Source organism: Dipodomys merriami, unplaced genomic scaffold (assembly GCF_024711535.1).
Source record: "Dipodomys merriami isolate MVZ:Mamm:240054 unplaced genomic scaffold, mDipMer1.0.p SCAF_148, whole genome shotgun sequence".
NCBI classification, from domain to species: Eukaryota; Metazoa; Chordata; class Mammalia; order Rodentia; family Heteromyidae; genus Dipodomys; species Dipodomys merriami.
The window spans coordinates 2,303,485-2,331,279 of record NW_027202804.1 but is presented as its reverse complement, the minus strand read 5'-3'; the positions used below and the strand labels follow the sequence as shown (position 1 = coordinate 2,331,279).

General features: G+C 40.7%; 1 protein-coding gene across 1 annotated transcript in view; it reads left to right on the top strand.

Moving 5' to 3' along the window:
- LOC138826693 (contactin-associated protein-like 4) overlaps positions 1-27,795 on the top strand; it is a 231,888-nt gene that overhangs the window by 186,910 nt on the left and 17,183 nt on the right. Inside the window, exons 16-21 of the mRNA XM_070021932.1 lie at positions 3,734-3,904; positions 4,717-4,935; positions 16,736-16,975; positions 19,730-19,954; positions 21,706-21,839; positions 22,714-22,801. Of these exons, the coding sequence (XP_069878033.1) occupies positions 3,734-3,904; positions 4,717-4,935; positions 16,736-16,975; positions 19,730-19,954; positions 21,706-21,839; positions 22,714-22,801 (1,077 nt within the window). The remainder of the gene's footprint in view (positions 1-3,733; positions 3,905-4,716; positions 4,936-16,735; positions 16,976-19,729; positions 19,955-21,705; positions 21,840-22,713; positions 22,802-27,795) is intronic.

Sequence of the window (27,795 nt, the reverse complement as noted above, 5' to 3'; positions counted from 1 at the left end):
ACTTCTATGTAAATAAGTCGATGAATCCTGTTTCTTTATATCTAAGTGTGTGCATATATACACACAATGAATTATATGCGTATATAATTGTATGTCAATGAATATACCTAAAATAATATCTTTACATATATATAATGGAATTTAGTCATCCATTAGGAAGAATAGCATGTCATTTTCAGGAAAGTGATATGGACCTAGGAAAATCTATATTGAGTAAAGGTAGGCTCAGGGAGGCAAAGGGTGTATGTTTTCTCTCCTTTGTGGAAGTTAAATCTAAAATATAAACATTTATGAAAACACATACATATGCATATGACACGTGTATATTCAGATGAGATCGGGCGCATTCAGGGTGGTATGGCCGTAGACAACACGTGTATATTCAAATGGACAGTAGTATGTTATGGGGAGGAGTGAGCGTCCCTGGTGTAACTCTTCTGAACATGTTGTAACTAGGGGTAGGGGAAGCAGGGTATAAGGGGAGGGAGGATGGGTGGGAAGAGGAATGGTGGGTGAAAATTGCTCCAGTACTCAGTGTGTGCATTGTAAGTGTGGAGCCAGGAAGTGGGTGTGGCCTAGCTGGGTCAGGGGACAGGAAGATGGGGGACAGGAAGATGGGGGAGGGTCGTGGAAGGGCTGATGCCCATCAGCATGTATTGAACACATGGAAAGACCTGGGACCTTGAACCCTCTTTGTACAACCATTTGAAGATAATAGTACAAAGAGAGAAAGATCCCCCAAAGAATGAGTCACAAAGTCAACTAGAAAAAAAAAAAAAAACACCACAGGATGGTGTTGCCAAAGGATTTTCAAGTCTCTAGTGCCCTATATTGTATTTAATTGAAAATATATAGATTGTTAACCATTTAATTATTACTAAGTACTGATTGCTGAGGATAATGCCTCCTGATGTGTTTTTGTTGGGATGAAAGAAGATGTTTGTGGTCCCTTGACAACAATCCACACAGTTTGAGATTGGATTCAGATCAGCTCCTGGGGTCACCTGAGGGAATTTTGAACCCCCCAATGCACGGAATCATTTTCAAGGACCTGATATTACTGTCTGTAGAGTTGCTCTTTATCCCCTCCTCCCCCTCCCCTGGTTCCCCAGGTCATGTAAATATTGGCCTTGGCTTCCTTGATAATTGTCTTGAATTAACAGCAATTTCTTAAGCTCATAAAATGTCCTTACCTCATTTCTTTACCTATTGTGAATCTGTGAAATAAGGTTGGCTCACTAAACAAAAACATACTATTATGGGTATGAGCGTGTGGTAGATACCTCAAGAAACAAATTGTTTTCATTACTAGAAGAGCATTCATTGAACAGAAAACAGCAATTCAAAGAATTGCTCTTCTGCTTCAAGCAGTCCCCTGAAGGCCTCCAAAGGATGCTTTCCGAGCTACTTTGGTATAATATGAAACAAATGAAATGTTCTTTATATTAATATTCTCTAATTTAAACCCTGTAAGAAATTCTGAATGTTGCTTGTATAATCACACAAAATAAGATTGAATAGCACTCCCTAAGTTAAAGTTATAGCTTTATTTTCATTTCCCCATATGACATTTCAAGAGCAAACCGTGTCAATACCTATCAAGTTGATCAGGTAAGAACTGTTAGAAACACAAATGTTATTATCTTCTTTGATTTGCATTCTTTTTGTGAGCTCACATAGAAATAGCTAAGGAAAGGTCATAAGGAAGAGACTTCATAGAATTCAGGTAATATACAGTTTGATTTGTCCCGAAAGAAAAAGAAATCTTTTGAAGATTCTCTGATGAATAAACTCAGCTCTTAAATTGTTCACCTGTGAATTGACTTTTGATTTCCCTTTTGAATCAGGTCTGCAAGAAAAATAGAGTAAATAAATAGATAATAAGTCATCTGATTTAGATTTTAACAGAATAATATAATCTAGGGGATGTGTAGAATCAGACTCAAGTTTGTAATTTTTGTCTAGCTCGGTATCTGCTTTTGGCTGATAGAACAAACTGTTGTTCTGAAATTGTGGCTTTGGACTCCAGAGGATCAGTTCATCTGCTGGGGAGATGATTTCAACACAGAATTTAATCAGGGTTGGGTGTGAGCAGAGGCACCTAAAAATGGCATTACTAGTTGATGTGCCCAGAATTTGCTGTTGACAGCCACAATGCACAGCTCATTTCTCTAATAATTCTCCCTACCAACTACATCTATCCAGCTGTACTTCATTCCTGTCAGCAACTGCCACTGCATTTATAATGTATCTTCCATATTTTCTCCTATATATAGCACCCATAATATATATATATTTTTCCCCCAAAGGAAAGTTGCAGATATCGACAAAAACAGTCTTTTTCAGACTGTTGTACTTAGCCAGGCCCAGTGGCTCATGGACAGCTAATATTGGGGTTGTCATAGTTGAGGCCAGCCTGGACAAAAAGAGAGAAGGGAAAGAAAATGAAAGAGAAAAGGTTCATAAGGTGCCATCCCAACTTTAAAACAAAGTTGGGCTGTGGTAGTGTGTGCCTGTCCTCCCAAATCTAAGAGGAAGCATAAATAGGAGGATCATGGTTCCGATCAACCTGGACAAAAAGGAGATCCGATCTATATTAGCACAAAGAACTAAGGGTGGATCAAATGGGAGAGAGAGTGAATGCATAGTAAGCCTGAGACACTGAGCTCAACCCCCAGTGCCAAGCAAAACAAGACAAAGGTTGTATTTGGACAGTAACTATAATTAGCTTTAAGGTCAACATAATTCTTTGCAGATTCTTTTGTTGTTGTTGTTGAGACTTTTTGAGAATATTTTTTCATTTACTTCGCTGTGTGTGTGGGGGGTGTGTGTGTGGGGGGGGGCATGTATGTATGCTGGTACTGTGCCTTGAACTCAGGACCTCGCTCAATGATGGTGCCCTACCACTTGAGCAACACCTCTACTTCCAGTTTTTTGCTGGTTGATTGGAGATAAGAGTCTCCCAGACTTTTCTGTCTGGTCTGGCTTTGAACCTAGATCCTCAGATGTCAGCCTCCTGAATAGTTGGGATTATGGGTGTGAGCCATCCATTTACATGATTCCTACCCACAAAGTGACGGATGACTTTGAACGAGGAGAGCATTTGCCAGGGAATAGCAGCGCCACACAGAGGAAGTCGGTCTTGCTCTGTAATTAGTTGAGGATATTTAGAATGTAATTTTGGTTTAAAAAGAAATCTGAAGGCCCATCTTATGATCTTATAAACTGTGTGTGTGTGTGTTAGAACCAAAAAACAGTGTGAGCTTCTTTAAGGGTTTAGTTAGTCAAAGCAAGTGGGTGTTTACATTTTCAAATTATAAAAAAAATTAACCTATTACAGCTCAGCATGTTCTTAAAAATATGACTTTGGAGGAGCTTAGTATTTAAATTGGGACTGCGTTTCCTTCCATTGAGATCATTTCTGCAGTGATAATTCTTGTCCTGGGTTGAAAATAATTCAGGGTTGTAATTCCTGTGAAATTTCTCTTCCTGTATGCAAGCCTTGTATTCTGCACAGTTCATAGTAAAATCTAAAGCACTTTTGCATGACTAAACAATGTTCTACATAGAAAAAAAACAGCTAAGTAGAAAAAGTATTATTACTGTACATCATTCATGGTCGGTTGTGAATTTGTTCTTCACCTTTTTCTTTTCCTCTCTCTCTCTCTCTCTCTCTCTCTCTCTCTCTCTCTCTCTCTCTCTCTCTCTCCCTCTCTCTCTCTCTCTCTCACAGGATCATTCTGGAATTCAGCTTCCTTCAATACTGAGGCTTCGTACCTTCATTTTCCAACTTTCCAGGGAGAGATTAGTGCTGATGTATCTTTCTTTTTTAAGACAACAGCCCTATCTGGAGTCTTTTTAGAGAACCTGGGAATTACTGATTTTATACGGATAGAGCTACGCTGTAAGTTCCCTCTCCAGAGATGTCTATGAGAGACTACCATTCCATAGGAAATCCTTTGACTAATTTTTAAGGAACTCACCTTCCTACTTTATCAGCTAAATATTTTCATTGAATCCCCTTGAAGGAATTCCGCATAACGACATCTTTGTGAGAGAAAAATGACGTGATTTTTCAACACAAGATCAATTGGGAAAATTATGGATATTCTGTAGTAATAAGTGAAGAGTTGAAATTCAAGTAATTAAAAATGTAAAAACAATTTTTCAGATGACTAGTATTTTTACATCACATCCCTGATGGTCTATTTAGTTTTCGTGCCCTGGCTTAAGTAGTATTGTTTTAATAATAAACTTATTAATCATCATCATCATTATTATTAACTCATTATTAATTAACTCAGATTTTTTCCCCTGTCAGTCCTGGAGCCTGAACTCTGGGCCTAGGCACTGTTCTGAACTTTGGTGATCAAAACTAGTGCTCAACCTTAGCCACAGCTCCCTTTTGGAGATGAATTGAAGAGTCTCATGGACTTTCCTGCCTGAGTTGGCCTCGAACTGTGGTCCTCAGGTCTCAGCCTCCCGAGTATGTGGGATTATAGGCATGAGCCCCCAGTGCTCAGCAGACAAAGTTCTTAAACCATATTGCCTCCTCCTCTCCTCCCAGACATTAATCTGTCTTACTGTTCGAGTCTCCATCAGAACTTCCATGTCTACCAGGTTGCTGTTGACTCCTAGGATAGCACTGTCTCTCTGTTTGATGATGGTTCTTCCCATGTAGCCACTGGAACAATCTTCACATCTGCTTATCTGCAGCTCCGACCACGGTGACCTTTTCCTTCGACGTGGGCAACGGGCCCTTCGAGATCTCAGTGCAGTCGCCCACCCACTTCAATGACAACCAGTGGCACCACGTCCGGGTCGGCAGGAACATGAAGGAGGCGTCCCTCGAGGTGGACCAGCTCTTGCCCAAGACACAACCGGCTCCAGCCGATGGCCACGCTCTCCTGCAGCTCAACAGCCAGCTCTTCGTGGGTAAATGTGACTGTGTGACTGTGGTACTGGGAAGATGGGGGGATGAGTGGGGTTGGAAGAAGCGGGGAAGGATGATGAAAGGGGTGATGCTGATCAAGATGCTTTGTGCTCATAAACGGACATGTGTGGAAGTAAACACAAGCCAGCTCCTTTGGGGGCTTGGGAAGGTGGCTCAGTGCTCCTCTAGCATGCATGCGGCCCTGGGTTGGATGCCTCAGTACCACATACACAGAAAAAGCCAGAGTGGCGCTGTGGCTCAGGTGGTAGGGCGCTAGCCTTGCGCACTGAGAGGCTCAGGAACAGTGCTCAGGCCCTGAGTTCAAGCCCCAGGACCAGCAAAACAAAAAAACAAAACCAAAACAAAGAAAAGTCTCCCTTGGACAACTACTTAAAGCTAATAAAATGATACTAATAAAAAAAATCCACCCAGCAAATAAGATTCGAATTCCTAAGTCCACATACCTACCTACTTCATATGACAGAGTCTGGTTTGTTTATTAATTGTTTGGGTATGATTTTGTCAATAGCCAGAATTGGAGCTCCCGTCCCAGAATCAAAGGGCCTTCCTTGTGATCCAGTGTTAGTGGCGCCAAAGCCTGTCCCATGCAGCATCTAAAGCATGCTACTAACAGCAAAGAAAAATAGGAGCAGAGTACCAAACCCCCATCACCACTGCCACTAGCTCCACCTCATTTCCTTCCCCTCTTCTGAGAACCTGCCAGAGATCAATAGTCAGGTGTTGCTTTGTTTTCTGGACCTGTTTAGTTGTCATTTATAGTGATGGGGGAAATTTTCTTCCCCTTCTGTCCCCCACAATGGATTTGTTTTCCTTAGTGTCTTTGCTAATTACTTCATAGAACCTATGAACCATGCAGTTCAAAGAACTATCTCACATTTGATCACTGCTAATAGATGCATTTTAATGTAAATAGAGGCCTCAAACACTATAAAACAGGATAAATGAGGAACCATCAGAAATCATATTTTCAATATTTTCAGGAGCTATATATAGACCAGAATGTGTCAGCTCCTGATTATACCTTCTGTTGCCCAACAACCTAGTCTTATTAGCTCTCTTACTGCTGGAAATGAAGCTTGTTTATAACATAGTTGACAACGCCATATTCAGGACTCCTAATACATTTTGTTACTTATTACTTTTATGATTTATTCTTTCTTTTACTCCAAAGGTATTTAATGAATAAGGCACTGTGAGAGACAATCTAATCGTGATGGTCTGGCTACTCCACAGGCTTATTTAAGGGTATAGAAATAATAAAGAATACTTGAGAAGAAATATATAGCTTTTCTTTTAATACCATACTAGCAGCTGGGTCAGGAAATTGTCATAGATATTTCTCCGATTCACAAAAAAGGGAGGGGAGAAAAAAAAAGGGGGACCACAATGAAAGGTATGGCAATTTAAAATCTGCCAGTGTCTTGGAAATAGCCTTTACTATTCTAGGAAATTGAGAGAGCTGAAATTGTCCTCGAATTTTTCAGTGAAATATGCAGCCATTTGCCTGTAGATGACCTTTTATCCTTGGTGTGAATTTTGACTCCATAGACTTAGAATCACTCTGTATTGGGACTGGTAGGGATCCTGGCCTTAATCTGATTTCGAATTGGATGTAATGAAGTTCAGTATGACATCAGAAAATAGCTTTAGGGTCTTTTTTTTTTTTTGCTAAAAGTCATGGCTGCTAATCTGAATAAGGATCGGAGAGATTTCCCCTTCATTGAGACAATTAGTGGTGCCTTTAACATCTCCATACGGGGTTTGAGTTTTGGAATGGCACTCTGGATTGTGGTTGAAGTCAAGAGCAGTGAACATTTGAAAGGAAAGGCAGGGGAGAAAGTTATATGGACTATACATAAAGATCGGGTTGTGCCATTTCTTCATTCCTACTTTCAAGAAACTGTGAGTCAACTGAACCAGGTACTGATATTTGAATGAGGCAGTGAATGGGAGTGATTTTGGGGGAAAGGCTCATGACAAAAGACTTGCCGTCTTCCTTAAAGACCAATGGACTTGCTCTCATCTTTCCCACTCTGCTAGGAAAGGGCTTGGATCAAGCTAATACAAAAGTGCTTACAAAACAAAGTACTGGTTTATCAACTGACAACATATTATGGAATACATCAGATTTTTTTCTAAGTTTGTAGAGAAATCTTTCCCTCCAGACTCCACGACAGACACATTATAATCTTTAAAAATTATGCCGAATTACAGCACTGTGGATGAGAGACTAGTTTAAAAAAGAGTTAGTAGTAATTAGAGCTAATTTAATGATGGGGTTATACTGTAACCCCAAACTTTGCTGCTTTCCCAAGATTGTATTTCAGCGAAAGAAATGAGAATTGACACTAAAATACTGTATATGTACACGTGTGTGTGTGTGTGTGTGTGTGTGTGTGTGTGTGTGTGTGTGTGTGTATTCAGATAGGGATGAAAGCTATCAAGTAAAATGCAGAGACACAAAATCATGCCATGAGGATAGGTGTGCTTAGATTTCAAAAATGGTGGAGGAAGCCACTTTCTGAAACCCTAACATCTGATCAGAGGCCAGAGTTGTTAGGAGAGAGAAGAATGCTTTCAACCCCTACAGAAGAGAATTCCAGGTGATAGGGTCATCCTCAAGGTGGAGGGAAGACATTGTAGGTGTTCAGGAACAAAGGGAAGCCAATATGGCTACAGAGAAGAAAGAGTGTGATAGAACGTATGCAGGGAAAGAAGCTGAGTTATGGACCTCACGTTGGAGGCCCAGATGTGGAATGTGGCCTTTATGGGCAGGAAACAGGGATCTGGTACTAACTAGGTTACATTTCCCAGGTTCTCACTTGATGGTGTGAAAGACCTAGAGGAAGGGGGGCGGCAGGGAAGGAGGGCAACTTTAGCCTGTGTGTGAGAGAGAACGGGGTATAAGCTAGAGCAGGTGTGTCGGGACCTCCTTGGCATGTAAAGCACCACACAGCTTGCTAACGAATTGGTTATTCCTGATTCCCTGCTCACCCTTGGGGGTACGGGGCTTCTTTGTAAGTCTTCGGATTTCTCACGTTCTTTCCTAGTTTTTAATTTCAGCTGGAGTTAACTTTGCATGCTTGCTTTCTGTGTCTTTAACTTATGGCCATAGTGAACGCTGTCCTTTGAACCACAATGCAGATGATCTATGATGAGCTCTTCATGCTACAGAAAGCTGAGGGCTTTCTTCAATAGCCCAGAGAAATGCCTTACCTCCTTTCTCTCCTGCAGTGAAGTCCCACCTACCTCATAATTACACTCACAACAGGAAGCCAGGCTTCTCTGCTCATAGATTGTGGCAGCCCATGTCCTGTGGACAAGGAGCCTGTCTCTTGGAAATGGCTTCTTCACATACTAATAAACATGTCAGCATCGAGTCTCATTCTCCTCCGAGAGCCCCGTGGTTCCGTGGGTGACTGGAAATCTCTAACTTTAATATACTAGAATTGATTTTCTGGTTGAAATTGTAAAGGGTAATTTAATTCCCCTTACTTACAAGCTCAAGAGTTTAATTTGTACTTCATCTGTCCATCTTAAAAATAATTATGACGAATCAGTAGTTTTTAAGTGAGCATAACCACTACCCTTTATATGTGGGTAAAAAGGGATAAATGGTTGGTGTCAACATCACTGTGGAAAAATAAGCCTACCCACGTCCAGTGTGACTTTATTCTAATAAAAATGTTTCAGAACCAGAGACTAATAACAATGATGATGATAGTCATAATAATAATGTTCTTAATTACACAGAAGCAAAATCCATACAAATATAGGACAAAACTGTAGCTACAAAAATGTGTCTTTGGGTGCTAGTGGCTCATGCCTGTAATCCGAGCTACTGTGGAGGCTGAGATCTGAGGATCGCAGTTCAAAGTTAGACAAAGGTAGACTGTGTGACTCTTATCTCCAGCAAAGATCCAGAAATGGAAATATGGCTCAAGCGGTAGAGTGTTGGTCTTGAGTGAAAAACTTAAGGAACAGTGCTCAAGTCCTGAGTTCAATCTTCAGTACTGGTAGACTCTCTCTCTCTCTCTCTCTCTCTCTCTCTCTCTCTCTCTCTCTCTCTCTCTCTCTCTCTCTCTCTCTCTCTCTCACACACACACACACACACACAGACGTATATAAACAAAGTTAGCAGAAAATTATTGTCCAATATTTCAAGTGATCAAGGAAACACAAGTAATATTAATAGCATGGCAAATAGAAATAAGTACATTTGAGATACTATCTTGACCACATATCTGCAAATAGAATGTTGTAGATCTTTGAATGCCTGCTAATTTTTTGGTGTGTTACACGGACTGCATCTATGTTAAGGATATTTATTAATGTTGCATATTCATGATCTTTTTATAGAAATGTTTTTGGGAATCTCTCAGAAGTGGCCAGTACCATGGGATCATGTAAAGGAATCCCGTGTCCTCTCTTAACTGCTGGGTCTACCCTGGTCACTGAAGACCAATTCTGAGTTTGTTCACACCACAGAGTAATACTCTGAGGCAAGATTAATGCTTGAACTTCTGAGGAAAGGCAGGAAAAAATAAATAGTGCTTTCAAATGTGGGATGCAGCTGGACAGCATATGTATATTCAAATGGCCGTAAGAAAATAGTAAAAGGAACTCCAAAAATGCAAGTATGAGTTTAGTTGCATCATGAAATAGGAAATAGAAGGCTTTTCCTTTTCTCTTGGTGGTTCTTGGGTTTGAACTCAGGACCCTGTGATATCTAGGCAGGCACTGTACCGCTTTAGCCACATCCCCAGGCTTTTGGGCTGTAGGTCTTTTTCAGGTTAGAGTCTCACACTTCTTTTCCAGGGTGGTCCTAGATTGCCATCCTCCTCCTAATGCCTCTCACATGAAGCTGATGACAGGGGCCCTGGCTCCACACCTTCGTTTTGTTGATGGGGGAATCTCACTAAGTCTTTTCTCAGGCTGGTTTTGAACCACCATCATCCTCATCTATGCCTCCTGGATGGCTGGGATTACAGGTATGAGCCACTCACACACAGCCTAGAAGATAGTTTAAATAGTCCTCATGGTTCCAAAATATGAGAGCAATTATCTTCAACTAGTCCAAACGTTAGGATACCATACACAGCAAGGGAGAAATAACCAAGAGCCAACATGCTTATAGGAACGGGTGGGAAAGATTAACATCCAGGAATGTGACATCAGTTTGGAAACAAGAGTCCAACACAACAAACATCTCTCCTTCCTTAAATATTCCCCAACATCACCACGCCACATTGCTTCTCATGCCAACCAAGACAATCCGTCTTCAGCTCATAGCGCATGCCTTGCCACTTCATTTGTTTGTTGTAGTACTGGGGATTGAACCCAGGGCCTTTAGCACATCAGACAAGCAGGGTGCCACTGAGCTAGGCGCCCTGAACATCCCTTTCCATTCTTCTTATTTGTAGCACAGGGTCCTTTTTACATTGGTTTATGTGTGTGTGTGTGTGTGTGTGTGTGTGTGTGTGTGTGTTTGTGACACAGAGAAGCAGACAGACAGAGAGACAGAGACGGAGGAAGAGATTTGTGACATGTCTTAAATAGTCTTCTTCGGAGCTGCTACCTATTGCTGTGGGAAATGATTTTAGTGATGCCATTCCTATCGGTGTATTCAATCTCTGCCCTTGACCTGGTTAACTCACAGAACTCTCAGTCCTGAGCCACCGCTGTTATCATGGACTTGCAAACATTTCTTCACCAGCTACAGAACTGATGGAGAGAAAAGAATCAATCTTTTTTTTTTTTTTTTTTTTTAAAAAAAAAACTGAAGTGTGACAGTGGTCATTTTCTATTTTGGTTTGTAAACTCAGCATTTTTTTTCTCCCCTAGAAGCTTCTTAAATTAGCCTTGAATTGATTTTCATTCAACCAACTCTGCAATTTTTGTTTCCTGTCTCAATTCTTTCCCTGACAAGTTTTTAAATGAGTTAAACTCCATTGCAAACGGGTGGGACTAGAACCCGGCGAAGGACCCCTGACATAGTCAGAAGCCATTTGCGTTACATTTGAATTGCATCGAATCAGCGAATATTTATGGAGTATCTAGAGCGAACATTCTCCCAATGCCATGCACAATGGTTGATAGTGTATGCTCAGTGTCCAAAAGCTCTGACGTCTTAATTCTTAATCTCACTTGGTCAGCCGCATCATCTGGGTTCTTTTGGGAAACTGAAAGTGTCTGAACAAAGATAAGATTTAGTTCTTGAATACGGGCATTTTAGTAGTTTTGAACATCAGATCTTACAAATGTGTTGCTGTGCTGTCTCTCCTGAGCCAGTGGGTGTTTGTATTTCTCTTGCATCGATGTGTACGGTTATTGGCTGATAGGGTGGGTATGTGCTAAACAGGATGTAGGCCTTATCTTTGCTGAATATTTGCATGTCCTTGTTTGTGGTAGCTGCTCATATTTGCTGCTGTCATCTATAAGATTTTTTCCTTTATTTGAGATATATAAATTTATTAGCACTGTATATATTTTGGATCGGCCTTTGCCGTATAACTTTATTACAAATATCTTCTGCCTCTCAGAGACTTGAACGCATTTTCCTGTTGCTAACGATGTCTTTTGATGAATAGCGATTCTTAATTAGAATATATTCCAGATTTTTGTCTTTTTTTAAAAAAAACTTTCCATTTTTGATATGCTAAAATACAGTCCTGCTAAGAGACTATCAAATAGTCTTATGCTTGACTACTTTTTATTCAGGTCTGATTTTCTTTTGTAGGAAATGTGCCCCCTCATTACCAATTCAGTACAATATCGGTCATATTTCTCTTGTAATATAATCATATCCTCTGAATGATGCTCTTGTCTCTTCCCTGAGGTGTCTCTTCTCTGTCATTAGCCTAAGAAACCCTTAGTATGCTTGCTTTCCTCCATTCAGTGGGGAAAACAATCTTGTGGGCCATTTACCAAAGGCAGAATTCAAGTTGCAGAAGCCCTTGAGCCTAGACAATATGCTTTAATTACCCACCCACCCCCACCCGTCCCCAAGCAGTTCATTTCTTTAAGACAGACCCAACTAGGGTTGAACCAGAGAGCCGTACTGGGCTGCACCCATGAGAATCAACATGAATGGTGTTCCTCCATGCGGTGAATCTAGGACTTTGCTCAACAAGAACAGAGCATGGTAAAATGAAAGCTGAGCTTCCAGTGTGACAGTCTTCCCCACTGTCTCACACCCCCCTTTTCTGGAAGATCCTCTCCTCTCAGGATTGACTACACATCATCAGGACTCAAACCCAGAGCTCTAGATCCAGAAGGCCATTTCCTTTCATTCTTTGCACTGAACCTGGGCCCAGTCCACATCCCCGTTCCTGGCTGGCCCTGTGCTGGTTGGTCAGCCCGCTTTATCTGTCTTCCTCCTGACTTCTCATCAAGGTCAAGGAGAGCCTGTGGGCCCTGCCCTGCTAGCTTTTATAACCTTGAATTTTAAAAGACAAGTATGAGCATCATGTATTTTTTTTCTTTCTTTAAGAACTCCTGGGCCAATTACTCAGTCATTCCCAATTAATCCTCCATGATATCTGAACACAGCACATGAATAAATTGCCTTTTTTTGTAAAAAAAAAATCAAAGTGTAATCTCAAAGGTCTTCCTGACACAAAAAGTAGTGGAAAATTGGCATAGGAAAGAGCTGCTGGCTCCAATTTCATGAAAATAACATCTGTCACTTAGACGAGTTTCCTGAGAGTAATGAATGCGATGAAAGTGTTGGACCAACAGGTAGAGCCTAATTTAGTCCGCTCAGCACCTCGCTTGGTTCCTTGGGCGCTAAAACCTCAAAATCCCGTTACTCAGGCCGACGGCTCGATTGAGATCCAGTAACATAGGGAAGTTGGACATTTGCGTCTCAAGATACACAGCGTCTGTGAAGTTCCAGAATTCATTATGCCTGATAGAACATGGCTAGTAAATTGATAGAAAATTAATTGGAAGATAGTTCCAAACATAATAGCTCAGCAGAAACATCCGGAATCAATTAATCAAACTGCAACTCATTTTAATTGGACATACTCTAACCCTGGAAAGGCATTGCAATCTTTAATTAAGCTTTCAAGCCCAATCTTATTTACACGAGCCACGCTTTTCAGAGTTACATCTGAAAAGTGAAAAAAAAGAGTTACTTAAAACGGAGTGGCAAAGTAGAAATCGTCCGGAATGTGTGATCTGTCTATTTATGTCTAATTAGACATTATGTCCTCTGATAAAGGTACAGATACTGTGAAAAACTTTTGGATCAGGTAAACAGAAACTCTTTGGAAGTATGGAAAAAAGAAATTAGGTTTGCAAAGCTAGGAGTTGGTTTTTTTCTCTACTTCAACTTAATAATTCACACACACACACACACACACACACACACACACACACACACACACACACACACACACACACACACTTTTTTTCCTCTTAATAACCACATTCTCTCAATTCTTCTCCCCCATATCTGTGTCTGCCATCCACACCATTCGTTTCTCTGTCTCAATATCTTTCTAGACTGTAATCTCTTTAAGAAATCACATCCAACGTTGTCCCTAAAATGTCACACACTGCCCAGCATAAAGCTGCTGAGCCAACCTGGGAATAGTTAAATGCCAAGCCAAGCAAAGATGATCTGATTTGCAGGAGAAAATTGAAGAGATTTCCCTTTGAATCCGACTTGGGAGTGGAGAGAAAAAGGACCACCTTTGAATGAAGGCTACCTATGGATTCTAAAATTAGACTGCATATCTAACTAGAAGTAGTTATTATATTTCTTTAACTGCACCTATGGTCAGCGATTCCTGAGTCTCTGTCTACCCCAATTTCCTCATCAGTCTTCCTCTCTCTTTCTTTCTCTCTCTTATCTACCCATCCATCCATGTACTGATCTGGGTTTTATTATCTTTAAGTAGTTGTCCAGAGGGGTTTCAATTCAGCATGTCAGTTTGTGAGTACAATGCATTTGAATCAGTGTCACCCCTTCCATCGACCTCACCCATCTCTCCCAATCTGATGCGCCCCCTCAAGCTACCTTGTTCCAGGTTCATATACGCACCTTGTAGACTGACTATGACTGCATTTTCTCACTTTCTCTAGAGAGTTCATCTGTCCCTCATCATTTAAAACAAAGAGAAGATGAATTAGACTAGACAAAAGTAGGCTGACTGTAGTTATTGGACCTCAAATTATTATTATTATTATTATTATTATTAATTATTTTGCTACTGGGGGGAAGCTAAGAGGAGCCTGAATTAGAGACACGGATATTCTGGAGCAGCAACTTGATGTCACCAGGAACTCTGCATTGTATCTCAAGATCACAATGGATGGTGGTATGAAATCCACCAGGGAATACTTCTAATCTTAAGAGCACCCAGCTCTCTGCAGAGTTTTCCTGTGTCAAGAGTAAGCAGAGGCTATGGACTGGCTTAGCTGGGAAAGACTTTTACTAAAGACTGTAAGCTCCAGTCTCCATGAATTACATCAGCAGAGGGCAGATTGCGAGAGGAGAATCTCGTGAGTCCATCGGCTTCATGGGGAAACAGAAAGGAGCTGGGAGAGAAAGGGGAGAAGAGAGGCGTGGAGAAGAGCACTGGAGTCAATACAGAAGGAATTAAACATGAAGAGTCAGAAACAGAAATGGGGAGTGTCAGCCCCCACCCCATGCTTGTGAGTTTGTATAATGCAAACCCCACATGCTCAGAACCCAAGCCTTCGTTGAAGCTGCATGCATTCTATAAACCAAACCACTTTGAAGTCAACCATTGGCAAAGAGACCATTCTGTCTTTGTGTCTGACTTCTAAGTGGGTGCTAATGTCTCCCCAGGCTAAATTCTCAAAAATTTCATTGACAAGGTCTTTCATTCCCTGTCAAGTAACTTACTCAGAAATGTCTCATGTATCTGGTCCTCAGCATCTCTGGGGCCCCTCTTCCACCCTGGATATCCTAAGCTGATGCTAGGTGGTTGGATGGAGGAAGGAACGGATGAGGGTCACAGCCGTTGTGCACTGGGCATTGCTCTATGCGCTGTCGGTGCCCAGCGAATGACGTCGTCCTGTCTAATGTAGTCCAATGACAAGAGACCCCAGTGAAGGAAAGCAGTGAAATGTCAAACTCAGTAAATGATGACAAAGATGGACTTAGAGTTTTTAGGACTTTGTTTTGGAGCAAGGTCTGAACTCCATAAAGCTGTTTCATCTCAGTGGATGAGGAGAGCTCAAGTAATTACAGCTAGATTTGCAGGTAGCTTAATGAATTGGGAGAGGAGAACATGAACATGAAGATGTTTTATGGAGAGGGTAAGAGATCCTGCCAGCCGTTCAACGATGCAGACTCTGGTAAGACAACTCTGCCGCCATCCAGTCGCTGCTCAGTACAAGTGTCCAGATTCCTTATGTTTCAGGGCAGTGTCTTCTGACTTCAAGTATCACCTTAGGGCATCCTTGCACACCAATGGGTGTGTAAGTCATCTTGTACCCTGCATAGGCTGGTTACATGGTTGTGTGGATGAGACTGACCGGTGATGTGAATTAGACTCCCAACCCCGTGTTTGGATCGCAGGCTCAGCCCCCAGGTCTGCATTTATCGGGAGCCCTCCACGCATGTGCATAATCCTTGAAGTTTGAGGACTTCTGTCAGGTGGTCAAGTGGTGGTCATGTGGTCAGCAGGTGTGGCTGCTGCTTTATTGTTTACCTTCCCCAGCTGCCGTTGGCAGTCTACCCAAGTATACACAGTGAATCCTATACCAACTGCCGGAAAACACATCAGAGAAAAGTCCCGGATAGGATTCTTGCCATCTTGCTGATGTTCCTTCTAAACGGAAGACCAGAACAGGGCCTAGTCAAGTTGGAAACCCTCAAGGATTCCTTAATAACTCTCACGAAGTTAAAACAAACATCTGGGATCAGGTTTTCCAGATACATTTGTATTTGCCAATCCAGACAGGTGTATTTAAAATTGCAAACAAAAATCAGTCACATTATGCATTGCTGTTTTGAATGCAAGTTAATGGTGTGGGTTTTATTTCGTTCTTTGAAATAAAGAGACTGGCCAAAAAAAGAAGTCTACAAGTAAAAGCTTAAGAAATCTTTTTTTTAGATTAAAAAAATAAATGCAACTTTATAAAAATAAAATTATCTTTCTACATCTGAAAATGCCAGTGACTCCACACCTATCATCCTAGCTGAACAGGAGTCTGAGATCTGGAGGACTGTGGTTCCATGAGAACTCAGGCAGAAAAGTCTGTGAGACTCAGTCTCCAATTGGCCAGCAAAAAGTAGAGCTGGAGTCCTGGTTCAGGTGGTAGAGTACCTGCTGAGCAAGCAATCCAAGGAAGCAAAGGCCCTGAGTTTAAACTTTAGTACCCTCACCCCAACAGAAAAAGTGTTTTGAGTTGAGTACAGTGGCTCACACCTGTAAGAGAATTACAGTTCCAGGCCAGTGTGGAGATTATTTCAACCAAGGCAAAGCTTGGTGAAGTGGCATATGCCTGTCATTCTTGCCATGGTAGAAGCATACAGAGGAGGACTGTGGAGGCTGGTCACAAAACAATATTCTATTTGAGAACTAATAAAAGCATCAAGGGGGGGGGGTATGTATTGGGCTGGTACAGTAGCCTGCCTGGTAGGTGAAGCCTTTAAATTCAATACTTACTACAATCACAGATTACAACTGTTGCGTTCATTCTTCCTCTTCTCTGTCAGCTCAGGGTTGGCTCTCTCTTGTCGGGCCTCTGATTAAGACACCTGGGAACATGCTTGCATTTGCAGTATTTCCTTTCTAGGCGGGACAGCCACCAGACAGAGAGGATTCCTGGGCTGCATCCGGTCCCTGCAGTTGAACGGGATGACCTTGGATTTGGAAGAAAGAGCCAAGGTGACACCTGGGGTGCAGCCCGGATGTCCTGGACACTGTGGCAGCTACGGAAAGCTGTGTCGCCACGGAGGGAAGTGCAGAGAAAAGCCCAGTGGGTTCTTCTGTGACTGCTCAGCCTCGGCGTACACGGGGCCATTCTGCTCCAACGGTAGGTGAGATGAGACACACTGACACTCACGACCGCGACACCCCCCGCAGGGCTTCTCTGTGTAGCTATGGGAACAAAGACACTGCTATTGGTGAATTTCTTTGCATCATATCTAGTGAATGCCAACCGGATGTCTTCCCTTAGATTCTGCCTAACTCAAATATAGTTGACTCCGTCCTTGAAGAAAAACAGTATCTCTTGCAGGAAAAAAAAAATCTATAGATAGTTACCTTCAGGTGTCTGCTTTCTTTTCTAGCTAATGTCAGTCATCTGATAAGAGTTGGGGCACAGCATTCAGCCCTGTGAGACAGTTCTGTGTTTTCAAAGCTCTTCTGTGTTGTTATTTTTGATGAAGATGTCCATCCATGCAAGGAAATGTAGGAAGCTGTATTTTGGTTTTTGCTTGTTTTGGATTATGCCCAATAATTATTGCCCTTTAAATAATGATGTGTGCCAGGCACCAATAGCTCATGTTTGTAATCTTAGCTACCTGGGAAAGCTACTGAGGTATGCGGATAAAGGTTCAAAGCCAACCCAGACAGGAAAGTCTGTTAGACTCTTATCTCTGATTAATACCCGCCCCCCCCCCCCAAAGCTAGATGTGGCCAGGCACTGGTGGCTTACCCCTGAAAATCCTAGCTGCTCAGGTGGCTGAGGTCTGAGGATCAAGATTTGAAGTCAGTGTGGATAGTAAAGACTGTGAGACACTTGTCACCAAAAAGCTGTAGCTGAGTTGTGGCTCAAGTGGTAGAGCACTAGTCTTTAACAAAAAAGGTTCAGGGACAATGCCTGGGCCCCAAGTTCAAGCCCTAGGAGACACACACACACACACACACACACACACACACACACACACACACACACACACACACACACACACACACACACACACACACACACACACACACACACACACACACACACACACACACACACACACACACACACACACACACACACACACACACACACACACACACACACACACACACACACACACACACACACAGAGTATTGATGTGTAACCAATATTGGGACCCTCAGATATTTTATGATCTGATATGGATATCTGCTGAGGAAATAGAATAGCAGACTGTTTTTCATTCTTATTTTACTTACCCACATCCTGGCAGAAACAAAGAACAGAGTGTCATAGTAAGTGTTCTGGACAGACTTCTCTGAGTATACAAACATTTATTATATTTTCATACTTTCTCATAGAAAGCTGACAGCCAATTAATTTAAATTCATTTACTTTTGTTTGAATATCTCTGGGCTCCTGAACTTTTCCCCGAAGGAGGCTAGCAGAGATTGGCTCCACGTCAAAGCAACTCCTGCCTGATGTGCTAAGACAGCATTGGGAGTAGTTAATGAAAACTTGGCATAAATGTGCTTTTCAAGGCATCTGCTGTTAGCAAGAATAAGCTATCATTTCAAATCCAACTTGATTCAGTAAGCACACCCTGCTGGGTCTAGTTGGAGACATTTTTGTTTAAGGTGGACTTAAGACTTCCTTCTCTCTAAGCATATGTCTTTCTTTGCCGGATATAGTTTCTAGTTCAATCTCGTAAGCGCAAAGCTTGGATGTCATTTTGCTTGCATGCTTTTGATGCAAGGTGTCACAGGTAATAAAAGCAATCAGTTAAAAAATTCCTGAAAAACTAAAAGGAATCAAAATATTCCTCTGTGACCTAGACTGTATTATCAATTATATATGTTATGTTCAAACAACAGAGCTCTATAGAAATGGAGAGAAATGAGTTCAGGAATTCAAAGCAAATTTATTCATCCTACTATTCTCTTTCTTTGCATGCATATATATGTGGCGTATTCGGTGTTTAAATTTTAGATATACATCCCACAGAGGTAAAATACGAGACTTTGGTTAAATGATATATAACAGGCGGTGAATCCTTTGGTTAGTTCCTGACAAGAAAATATCTTTTCCCCTCTCTCCCACTAATGCTAGACACAGAGTTCTTTTTTGTAATGCATAATAAATCTAAGAAAGCATCACAGAAAAAAGGGGCCGACTTACTTAGGATATTGAGAGCTGATGACCTTGGTTCAAAGCCTGCTAAAGCGGGAAAAGTCTATGAGACTAACTTCAATTAACCATGAAAAAGCTAGAAGTGGTAGAAGCCAGGTGGTAGGTAGCTCAGTGGTAGAGCACCAGCCTTGAATGAAAAAGCTAGGGGACAGTGCCCAGGCCCTGATTTCTAGTTCTAGTGCTGGCATGTGTATGTGCACATGCGCACACACACACACGCACACACACACACATGCACGCACACGCACGCATGCTCATGCATGCACACACATGATGAAATTCCTTCCTATTGCTCCTGGAAATCAAAAGTGTCCTTCATACTTCTTTCTCCTGATTAGAGGAGAATTAGTATATACTAGCTACAAATAAATAGATGGGGAGTTAATATTTAAATAAGAAATTTGATGTTTAAGGTGGTATAATACTAGATGTTTGGCTCTTATATGAACTCAGATGACAATGCCAAGCTTGCAACTAGGATGTTACATGAAAGAATTAATTACATGTCATCCTAACCTGCAGCCATTTTAAAAGCTGTTGTGAAAGCCCTATTAATTGAGTGTATTATATTAATTAGGGCCTATTCTATCGGTGGAGCTTGTTGTTTTAAAATAGTAACATATCAATAAGTGCACCTTAATAAATCTTCCTTGTTCTGAAAGGTTTTTGATTTTTTTAAATGTAAAATGTGCCTGTCATTTCAGAGATTTCTGCCTATTTCGGAACTGGCTCATCGGTGATTTACAATTTTCAAGAAAATTATTCCTTGAGTAAAAACTCCAGTTCTCATGCCGCGTCCTTTCATGGCGATATGAAGCTGAGCAGGGAAATGATCGAAGTTAGCTTCCGCACAACACGCTCCCCAAGCTTGCTGCTGTATATGAGCTCCTTTTACAAAGAATACCTTTCCATTATCATTGCCAGAAATGGTGAGTGAGAGAGAGAGAGGGAGAGAGAGAGAGAGAGAGGGAGAGGGGGAGAGAGAGAGAGAGAGAGAGAGAGAGAGAGAGAGAGAGAGAGAGAGAGAGAGAAGGAGGGAGGGAGGGAGAGAGAGAGGCAGAGAGGAGAAACGCAAATTAATTAGACTATTAGGGCAGTGACAATATGCATCACTCTTGCTTTTCAAAACTCCAATAACCAGGGAGAAAAGAATGTGCTTAGGTTTTGTGTTCATTTTGCTTCTTCACTATGATCCCGTACATTTGATCTACAAAAGATGCCTTTCAGTCATTAAGATGCCTTGAGATATTTGTGTGAATAACTTTGCCTGGCAACGCAACTAGGGAGTTCCTTTCTCTAAAAGAGTTGCTTGTGTTTCATACTGCTCCAAGTTCTTCACTAGTTCCGGTGAATACCGGGGTGGATTTTGTGGTTCATTTTGGAATACAACATTTCATTGTTGTAAATATTTCCTTGCATTTCAAAGTAAGTCTTATTAAGGGAGTATTGATGGAACAGCATTATACGTAAGAAAGTATCCATAAGATGACACACGGGCCGGGCGCTGGTGGCTCACGCCTGTAATCCTAGCTACTCAGGAGGCTGAGATCTGAGGATCGCGGTTCAAAGCCAGCCCGGGCAGGAGAGACCGTGAGACTCCTATCTCCAATAAACCACCAGAAAACCGGAAGTGGCGCTGTAGCTCAAGTGGTAGAGCGCTCGCCTTGAGCTGAAGAGCTGAGGGACAGCGCCCAGGCCCAGAGTTCAAGCCCCATGACCGACAAAAAAAAAAAAAAAAAGATGACACACGGGTTCCAGTAACAGTCTCCTAACAGAGCAGTAGGAAACAGTCCTGGAAAATCTTGGTCCATGCATGCACGGTATTGACTTGGCCACAGAAACACAAATCACAGGCCACTGATGTCTACTGTATCCTATATCTGTATGAAAGGTGAAAATTTTAGTAATAAATTCTCTGGGTGGGAAAGATGAACAAACATACAAATACACAAACATGTCAACGCAACTAAATCCAATATGGCTCAAGGGCAATGGTTACCACAATTAAAAATATTATCGTTCAGTCGGCATATTTGCTTTTATTCTAACTCTATGCCTGAGCTTGAAGCTTGTCTTCTTGTTAAATTGGAAGGCACTCCAATTAACAGCTCTGCAGACAGGTGAGGAATGTTGATTCTAATGGAAAACTTGGCTTTAAGCCGTTATTTTCATCCAAATTTGGTTCCGATGTTTGACTATGGTCGCCTGAAAATATTGCTTATCTTTAGTTAAACAACATTTCTTTATGATAATCTTATTACTCAACTGTATTTCTAGAGTGTGAGCTAAGTATTTAAAAAATATGAGTTAACATTAAAAATATGAGTTAATAAAGAGCACAGTCTGGCATTGCAGAAATACTATTTTTTTTAAAGTCAGAGGTCAGTGAAGAAAGTTGAATATGCATAGTCTTAAACTTTTAGGGGTGAAATATAAGGTTGTCATGAAAGAGATGGTTTAGGACCAGAAAGTGACATCTTGATTTTGAAAACATCATTTCACTTAGAAGAGGATAGTTTTTTAGGAGTTATGTTTAGAGAGGGCATCCAATTGAATGATTGTGAATCTTTTTCAGAAAATGAATAAAGAACAACAATAAAAGAATTCTGAAGTTCTGTAGGTAGGTTTTGAAATGTGATTTTTTTCTTTTTACTAAAAATGTCTCCTTTTCTTACTTTAGGAAGTTTGCAGATAAGGTACAAGCTAAATAAATATCAAGAGCCTGATATTGTTAACTTTGACTTGAAAAACATGGCCGATGGACAACTTCACCATATAAAGCTCAAAAGGGAAGAAAACATGCTTTTTGTAGAGGTAATGCAGGAAACCTTAACAGAAGCCATACTCTGCCTACCCAGCATGGAGTATCTAGAGCAGAAATTGAATCACAAATAGAATAGCAAAATCACCTTTTAGTAGTCTTCCAGGGATTACAAAACCAGAAAACAACACAGACAACACTAAAAATAAAAAGAAAACAAGACTATCAAATGTGGTCAGGTTTTGTTGTTGTTGTTGTTTTGAAGCAGACCTATGTAATATATTACCAATATCCAAGTCTTAAAATATGGAAGTTCTCGCCTTGGTTTTCTTCTGCTTAAGAGAGAAATGATGTCTCATTTATCATGAACCACAGTTAGGACCGTCTTCACTCCAAGGGATCACAATGACCTTTGATGGGTATGAACACTGCTGTAATCCCAGGACAGAATAATGACTGCATTAACAGGATAAATTTTGGAGAAGGATGTGAGTTACAGCAAAATGGACTTCTTTCTCCCTGTGGTAGCTTTGAAGAAAAGTACTAATGCTCCAGCTCTACATACAAGAAAATTTCTTAGCAGCATGATTCCAGTAAAAAAAAAACAAAACAAAAAAAAACCCTGCTAGGTAAACGTGCTGAAGTGAAAAAGAACACATAATTTCTTGTTGGCTTTATCAGTTGTGGATTTCTTCTATAGTGGAGAGAAATAACATCAGGGGATAAAAGGTGAAGGAAATTAGTATCTGAGCATGGGCTAGAAAATAGTGGCTTAAAAAACCATGTCTTTAAACACTCTTTTCCTTAAGGCTTTAGGGCTGTTAACAGTTGCTTATTTTTATTATCATTTTTTTCTGTCTTTCTTTTCTTTCTGCCATTTTGTTGATGAAACAACAAACGACATGGATGGTGGTGATAACTACATAGATTGACGAGAGTACAAGAAGAGGAGTCCATCTGTCATCAGGCACAGAATTCAGTGCAGTGAAATCTCTAGTACTGGGCAGGATTTTAGGTATGTACCAGAAACAACTTGTCTCCCCCGTGCATGATATATGAATATGAATCAGAAGACTCTCTCACACAGACACACTGCACTCTGCAAAAGGACATTTCTTGCTTTATTTCAATTCTCGCACAAGCAGTGTTCAAGACAGAGGCATATGTCATGAACAAGAACTTCCTGTGGGATATGCAAGCTTTCTCCTTCCATAGTAGGGTCGCTCCGGGCTCTGTCATGTGCCAATCAGCATGATGAAGTGTGAGGTTGCCCCTGCACTTCAGAGGTACCCTGTGATAGTGCAAACAAGGTATGCAGCAATCAATTTTCATCTAATGCTAGAATGAGGACGAGGCCTACAGGACACAGATGATCAGAGTAACTGCTCTTCTTCTCGCTAAGGACTATGCTTTAGTCTATGGCTGGGCCCTTGGTTCCTTCTTTATACTGTCCTAGTTACTAGCCACTCCTGCAGCAACACAATCTCCATTATAATCACACTTTAATTCTTATGTATTTTCATGATTTGTTTCTGATAACAGCACTTGAAAAATAGCACTTAAAGGAGAAACATGTTGCCGATAGAACATCAAATTGTTTATGCATTTTTTTTTTACACAATGCTTGCCAACAAATACTTTAATTGAAGACAGGAGGTCCATCTTCAAAAAGGTTTCCTTTTTAGCTATGAATAAATTAGTGTGAGTATTGATATTTCAAGTTATTTGGCAGTGGAGGGGGGAGGGTCTTAGAGTTTATCATTCCTCCTCCGGTGTTTGACACTAACTTGGAGTATTTTGCCCATGATCCTAAACGGAATCCTTTGCTTTTTGACCTTTCCAGTTATTTGTACCTCAATTAATCATTCCTGATGTTCCCTGTATAGAGTCTCAGGATCTTCAGGATGTTTGATTAAACCCATGGGTGAATGATCAAAATATTGGCCCTCTAGAAGGTTAATAGCTCGGTTTATAAATATTTATAGGCTTATAAGTAGTAAGATGAGCACCAAAATTATGTGCTCTTATGCTCCAAACAGCAGAGATACCCTGAATTCCAATGCCTTTCTATTTTACAACAGAGGATGTGATACGATGTGACGTGATGTGATATGTGTGTGTGTGTGTGTGTGTGTGTGTGTGTGTGTGTGTGTGTGTGTGTGTGTGTGTGTGTGTGTGTGTGTGTGTGTGTGCATGCTCAATCCTACTTTTTTGGAAACTTAAGTGAAAGAATTCCTACTGAGCCTTGCAGTGGTAATTACACAAATCCAAGTATTTAATACAGACATTTGTACGGTTTGCTCGAAGGATCCATGCAGAGATGAACACATCTGATGTGAAATGGTGATTCTGTTTAATTTTGTAGCTTTAAGGTTGATTTAGACTGTGGCCTCTGATGAGCAATTAGCAGATCAGACAATGTGTGCCCACGAATTCTTGTGCTGATACTGAATTGAAAATGAATAGAAAGCATGGCTAGACCTTTGGTTAAACTTAGAAAATAGCCAGATGCTTGTGACTCATGCTTGTGACCCTAGCTACTCAAGAGGCTGAGATCCGAGGATCGTAGTTCAAAGCTAACCTGGGCAGAAAAGTCTATGAGACTCTTATATCCAATGAACTACTCAGAAAAAGCTGGAAGAGGTTCTGTGGCTCAAGTGTAAAGCACGAGGCTTAAGCACAAAGGAGCTCATGGACGATGCCCGGGTCCTGAGTTTAAACCCCAGGACCGGCAAAACAAAAAACACAAAAAAACAGATTTTCCTGGTTGGTCTGGCTTTGAACTGTGATTCTCAGATCTCAGCTTCTTGAGTAGCTAGGATTACAGGAGTGAGCCACTAGTGCCCATCTGAAGTCTTACTTTTATCTTCAAATTTAATGCTAGTGCTGATGCTCACAATATTTTCTTTTGGTGAGTGGAAGTATGTTAAATGTATTTAACAATAATGAGGGGATTAATTTGTATCCCATGAGGAGGATAGTATTAACTAAATAGGAGAATGACATTTAATATATGTTTTCCTTTTTTGCAAGTGAGTATGAGAGATTAGTGTGGAATTAAAGATGTTAATGTTTTTATTCAAGCTGCATATTATTCAAATGCATATCATTCATGTTGAAAAATAAGATGAAAGTCCAAGCTGAGCTATGAATTTTATAATCTGAATCAATTTATCCTTCCCAAAGTTTGAGTGATCATTTATTTAACTTGTGCCTGAGGTGTGGGTCTTGATAGAGGCTTTGTCATTTGTAATTCAAAGGAGATGAATGACTTATGGTCAAATATTGTGTGTCCTATGAATTTGTTATGGGCTGGTAGAGACCAGATTATTGTATCTTACTATAATAATTTATGGTGAAATAGATCAACCAGGTGGTTAAAGATGAGCAAATCCTGGGTGCCAGTGGTTCACACCTGTAATCCTAGCTACTCAGGAAGCTGAGATCTGAGAATCACCATTTGAAGTCAGCCTGGGCAGCAAAGTCCTTGAGAGTCTTATTTCCAATTAACCACCAAGAAGCCAGAGACTGTGGCTCAAGTGACAGAGTACTAGTCTTTGAGTACAAAGCTCAGGCATAGCACCCAGGCCCTTAGTTCAAACTCCAGGACCAACACCAAAGGGAAAAAAGAATAAGGCTAATAATTTTCCAAAGAGCATTGCTCAGTTTTGGTTTATCAATGACTTTAACCAAGCTATTTGAAGAGACTGCTAGTAGGACAAAATTAGAGACAGACATTTTAAAAAATGAAATGAGCATTTATGTAAGAGACAATGGGGAAGGAGCTTATTAAGGCTGATTAATACAACTGTGTCTACAGGGGAAGGTTAGAGGGACAGAAATGTGTAGAATTCTGAGCCAAGCCTTTGGTGAGCTTTGATGTCAAATTCAGAGTCCTGTATTTCTCCAGATCAATTCTGCTTCAGAAGGCCTGATGTAAGGGTTTCATCCCAGCTCCTGGGAAGGAAATAGATATGAAGATCCATTTTGAAATCAGCTCTTTTTTTAAAATTAGTGCCTATTAATTGAGTAAAGTGAGCGGGTCCATTAGGATGTTCTCATACATGCATGTAATACGTTGTGAACATAGTCACCTCTTCTATTAGTCTTTCTTACCACACTTCACCCTTTGGAAAAAATCTTTCTTGTAATTAAAAAAATGGGTGCCATTATGACCTTTTCATAAATGGATACAATGTACTTCCATCACATCCTTTCTCCCTCACTCTCTCTTTTCCCCTGGTACCTTCAGCTGCTTCCCTTCCTCTGGGAAATAATCACCCTTTTATGTTTATGGTTCTTATTCCTTTAGATCTCCATGCCGCATAGGAGAGAAAATGGTCATTATTTGTCTTCCTGTGTCTGGCTTGTCATTTTGTGTAACACGATGATATCCAATTCAATCCATTTTTTCCTGCAAATGACATGTAATTTCATTCTTCTTTGTGGCTGAATAATATTCTGTAGTGAATATATATCATGTTTTCTTTATCCATTTGTCTGATGCTGGGCACCAAGGGTGATTTGTGAATGGAGCTACAATAAACATGGGTTTACAGGCATCTGAGCTGTAGATGGACGTATGCCAGGAGGGGGAGAGCAGAACAATATGGTAGCCCTGTCTTTAGTTTCTTTCGGAAACTCCATATTGACTTCCATAATGTCTGTCTGCAGTAGTTTACACCCCTACCAACTGGTGTGAGGGTCCCTTTTTCTCCACATCCTCACCAGCATTTACTATTGTTTATTTTCTTGGTTAATGCTGTGCTGTCGATTAGGGATACGTGGAATTTCAGTGTTGCTTGGATATACATTTCCTTCATAATTAAGGCATGTTGAATATTTCTTCTTGTGGTTGTTAGCCATTTGAACTCTTGAAAACAGTTATGCATTTGATTATTTGATATTTTGTCGTTTATTTATTTATTTTTGTTAGTCATGGGGCTTGAATTCAGGGCTTGGCCACTGTCCCAGAGCTTTTGAGCTCAAGGCTAGTGCTCTACTATTTTGAGCCACAGCACCGCTTCCAGTTTTCTAGTGGTTAATTGGAGATAAGAGTCTTATGGACTTTCTTACCCAGTCTGGCTTTGGACTGGTATCCTCAAATCTCAGCCTCCTGTGTAGCTAGGATTAGAGATGTGAGTCACCAGTGCCCAGTTTGATGTTCAATATTTTTGAGTTCTTTGTATATTTGAATATTAATCCTGTGTGAAATGAACAGTTATCAAAATCTTCTCTCATTCTGTAGATTGACTCTTGGCTCTGATAATTCTTTCCTTTCATCTGATACAGTCCTGATTGTCAGTTCTTGCTTTGATTTCCTGAGCTATTGGAGTTCAATTCAGGAAGTTCCTACCTAGGTTTGTATCTTCAAGTGCTTTCTCTAGGTTTTCCTCTACTAATTTCAAAGTTTCATGGGTTAGTGAACTTAAAAGCAAGCTGTAAAATGAAATGCCAGAATAAGAAATGCATGTCACAATAAGAAAAATAACTCATCAACGCCATTGCTTGGGAAATTTTTTTTAGTAATTAAGACATCAAGACATCACATGGCTTCATCCTCACAAAGGCCTTGGTTGACTCCAGAGAACTATTTGTGAAGTATGAACTTGTTATCAGTTAGATTCTTAGAATTGTTTTTCTAATCATGAGACCTAAGCATAGATCAGAAGTATTATGACATTCATGATGCTCAAAGAAATGCACTACCTCATTTGATTTTACTTCCTTCTTTAGTGTGGGCATTGGTGTTTGAACTTGAGGTCTTGAACTTGCCCTCTATCACTTGAATCCCTAATCCTTATGTTTTTAGTTTGTTTTGTGGATATAGTTTACCTGCTAACTTTGCCTGGGCTGTCCTTGGACTGGGATCCTTCTACTTCTACCTCCTGGGTAGCTGGGCTTACAGGTGTGCAGCACCATGCCTGGCTATCTCATTTTAATTATAGAGCAAGTGACAAGGTGGAAATGGGCATTTTTGTCAAAGCACACATAATCATGAGCGTGTGA